This window comes from Callospermophilus lateralis, chromosome 14 (genome assembly GCF_048772815.1).
Source record: "Callospermophilus lateralis isolate mCalLat2 chromosome 14, mCalLat2.hap1, whole genome shotgun sequence".
NCBI lineage: Eukaryota > Metazoa > Chordata > Mammalia > Rodentia > Sciuridae > Callospermophilus > Callospermophilus lateralis.
Window position 1 is genome coordinate 66,428,072 of NC_135318.1, and position 4,063 is coordinate 66,432,134.

General features: G+C 46.0%; 1 protein-coding gene across 1 annotated transcript; it reads right to left on the reverse strand.

Annotated features, from left to right (window-relative positions):
* Positions 1 to 818: 818 nt before the first annotated feature.
* Positions 819 to 2,975, reverse strand: LOC143380395 (regenerating islet-derived protein 3-gamma-like). The gene is made up of 5 exons (XM_076833412.1): positions 2,897 to 2,975; positions 2,214 to 2,332; positions 1,890 to 2,027; positions 1,136 to 1,262; positions 819 to 886 (listed from the first exon to the last, which is right to left on the reverse strand). The coding sequence occupies exons 1-5, from the start codon at positions 2,973 to 2,975 to the stop codon at positions 819 to 821; spliced, it is 531 nt and encodes a 176-aa protein (XP_076689527.1).
* Between the last annotated feature and the right edge of the window lie 1,088 nt (positions 2,976 to 4,063).

Sequence of the window (4,063 nt, forward strand, 5' to 3'; positions counted from 1 at the left end):
TATACATTTCATTCTCCTTCCACTGTACACATGATAACCCCCTCCATTCTATACAGCCTGGGGTTAGGGAAAGGCTAATATGAACAATGTAAAACTGTCTTTCTTACCATCTTCTATACACTTCTCATTATTTCTTGTTATACCAATACACTGAAATTTCTCCCCAGACTCCTTTACTCTTGCAAAGACATGTTCTTGTTAATGATTTTTTTTTTCCAAATGGGTATTTCTATGAGGACACAAGTGCTGAAAGTCCTATTCAGCCTTGTGGCTAATGTAACTTTCCAGGAAGTATTGGAATAAACACAATTAGAGCATCTTTAGGATGGTTACATTACACCATCAGTGACATGGGCTGGGAGAATGAATGGGCCCTGGATGTGTGGGAGAGCAGTGTTATCGTCTGTCCACGCATAATCTTCCACAAACACTCCTACGCTCCCATCACACTGTACTGGTAGGGATGAAACATTAAAGCATTCTCCTTTAGACCTGAGTGGAATTGAGAAGGGGAAATTCCCCTTCCCCCAAAACTCTCTCCCAACCTCCTCAGGGATTTACTAAAAAAAAAAATGGTCACAAAATCACACAAGTATAAGTTAAAATTTTTATTACTTCATTCTGAGGTCTCTGTTCATGAAATACATAGAAGAGCCTGAAATGAGGGTTAAAATGAGGCAAGAGGAAGAAAGATCAAGACAAACTGGTCAGCATTGGGAATGTTGGGTGAATAGGTCTTTCTAGGGTAAGCTTTTTTACTTGGTCCCTTGTGCATGGTGAGCATCATGAGAAACACAGGCTGCTGATTTCCACCTGCCTTAGCCCTTGAACTTGCAGACATAGGGTAACTCTCTATCACAGCTGTAGTCTCTCCACCTCAGAAATCCTGCAGAGGAAGAAATAGTAAAGTGAGTGGACCTAGTGGATCTTATAAAGCCAACAAATCTTGTCTAGCCATTTTTACCAGTGTCCAACTCCAGAGGAAGGAGACTTGGAGAAAAGAGATGAGAAGTGATTGGAGAAGACAAACCAACATTGCGTTTCCTAACTCAGGGTGGATTCCTTGAATGTCAGGCTCAGGAAAGGGGAGGAGAGGGAGGAAAGGCTGGACAGAAGTGGCTTCTCTGATGCTTACCTGAGCTTCGTGACACGCTCCCACAATAACCACGGTCGGAAGCAGTGGAAGGATTCCTCTCCCAGTTTGCGTAATTCAGCACATCAGTGCTGCTCCACTCCCATCCAGCACCATTGGGTTCTTGTCCCTATAGAGCACAGGATGGAACCAGGTTGATATGTGTGTGTGTTGGGGGGAAGGATAGAGATTAGAGCTCTGCTTGCATGACCCCCTAGCTGGAACTTCTGATTCCTCTCACAGCTTCATGGAGTTTGGCCTTCTCCACAGGATACACAGAAGGCTCTAAAGACATGTTTTCCCCTAATTTCTCATTCCTACAGGAAAATACTAGACAATTATCCCAAGAACTTTGGAACCACTCAAAATCAGTGAGGAAATAGCTTAAAACAATTGGTGACATTTTTGTGACTAGATTCTGAAACTCAAAGATAATATCTATTCTTAAAAGAGAAAATATGTCTCATACCTTCAGGTAGTGATCCCTTAGAATAATATGCTCAGTCTCCCTGAAAATTTCCAAAGCCTCATAGGAGCATAGTATAAAAGCTGACAAGGGGCACATTAGCATCATCAGATTAAATAGGGAACCCCACATAACTTAGTTCTTAACATGGCCTTAAGGATTTCCCTTTGCTCGAAATATCACCCAGAATCTGAGCTCTAAGTCCCCTCAGGTTCCTCCTGGGCAGGCATAGAGAGAAGGCCTGGGTGACCATAGCCACTTGAGATGTAACCAAAAGCGTATTGAACTCACAAGCGTGGGATCATGGAGCCCAATCCAGACATATGAGTAGCTGTTCACACTGCTCTTGACCAAGGAAGACACAAAGGATGCTTCAGCCCCACTGAGCACAGACGCAAGGTGTCCTTCAGACCGCTTCTGGCAGGCCAACTGCATGGTTGGGAAGCAAGAAAATAAGAGGGAGCCTGAGATCTCGCTAGAGAAAAACAGGGAAGAGGTTGGTGGGATAAATAGCATTGGCAAGGGTGTTCATTCTCGTCCCAGGAACTGTGGAAGTTGGAGACCCTGCCCCTGGGATACATGTGGCCTTTCCCCTGTCGCCCATTCAGCACTCACATCTGCATCTATCCAGGATTTTGGTGTGGTGAACAAGGCATAGCAGTAGGAGGCATAGACCTTGGAGCCTTTGGGACAGCTGATGCGTGGAGAGGCCTGTTCCTTCTGAGTGTCTTCACCTGCTGGGTAGAGGGAGATACAGAGAGGGATGGGATCAAATGAAGAATGGAGATTGGGGTGGGGAGGATAACGTAGGGAATGCCTATGAGGTCTCCTTCTGGGAGGGAAACCACAGTCCTCACCACCTCTCAGCTCTGCTCATGCTTTCAGGAATCTGCATTCTCACATGGCCCAGCCATGATGGGCAGCACCACTTTTCATTTTACCCTTTCCCCTTACTCAATAGTCCACGACTCCTCCCAGCCTGAGCTGACAGTTCCCACACTGGGTTTTCTAATCTTTCATGGTTCCTTACACTGCATTATGGCCCTTTCACACTTTCCCTCTGTAACCCACTCACATAAATTAGAAATTTCTGACAAAGCAGGGAGCCACCTCATTCCATTGAGGATGCATACTTTGGCCTCCCACCACTGTTAACTGAAGCAAGGGAGGGTGATGGAGGGACAGCAGGCAATTTCCCAGAGTGTGGGCACACCTCACCTTCCCCCATAAAGGAGCCTTCCTCTTCCTGGATCTCAATGCTCACAGAAATCCCTGGGCTAGAGGCAGAGAAATCTCACCTTGCACCTGAGACAGGAGCATGAGGCAGGAAAGCAGCATCCAGGACATGCTGGGCAGGGCCATGGGAGTCAGCATCATGTCTGTGAGGGAGGAGACAATCAGCTCACTGTAGGAAATGTGTTCAGGCAGAAGACATGCAGAGACCCCACTGTGTCTTGCCTTTTGTTGGTCTAATCCTGTACAGATGTGTTGATCTGAGTGCGATCCATGCCCTTCTATGGACCTGGAGTGAACTGGGAAATCTGTATTCTCTGGTCTTCCAGAAAGCTCCCTGGCCAGCCTTTACTTAGTCTCTGAACTCCTATGTTCTCCACCCTCCAGTGATGTGTGAGGTCAAACCCCTGCAGGGCTCAGCCTCAGCTTCTTTCAGCCTCAGCTCCTTTCAGCTCCCACTTACCTGTCTTGCAGGAAACTGGAATGCTTTGTCAGGGCAGGGAAGGCTGGACTTTTATAAGAGGATCTGAGGGAGAGGCATTGAAAGGAGGGGGTGAAATGTGTGTGCAGGCAGAGCTCATGGTAGGGCTTGGCATGCATTCAAGAGATTCCCACCAAGGGGAGGAGAATATTCCTGGCAAAGCTTGGGAATCAGCACAGCTGTTACCTGCTTCCTGTTAGCAGGCCAGCTCTATCTCCACGGCAGGTGAAGTTTGAACTTTCCCCACCCTCTCCCAGATATCCCATTCCAAGAGACTCAAGAGAATGAACGCAGCCCTGTGGTACAGATTATGCTGTTACACAGTGTTGCAAATGTTATGGCCTTGGATATTGAAGGAAAATGAATATCAGCAGTACCTTTTAGATCAATCAGCAAGAAGTAGTTATTGTAGGCATATATGCACATTTCTTTATACCTGTTTTAGTAATATATAATACAGGTTAATAAGTATGAATTGGGTGGGTTAGGGTTACCAATTGGAAGTATTGGTGAGCATAAAGTTGTTGAAGGCAAAGAAAGAATTTAAACCCAGGTAAGAAGTAATGACTTAGAAACTGGAGTTAATCTTATAGGTCAATTGTCCAGCAAGGCTCTCAGGAACAGTAGCTGAATGGACTTGCCTTCCAGCTGCCTCTGTGTGGTAGGACTGGGAAGCTCTCCTGGTTCATTGTAATTGTGAGCTGGTAGTTTGTTCTTGGAGTAGCATCCTCAGATTTTGATCACATGCTCA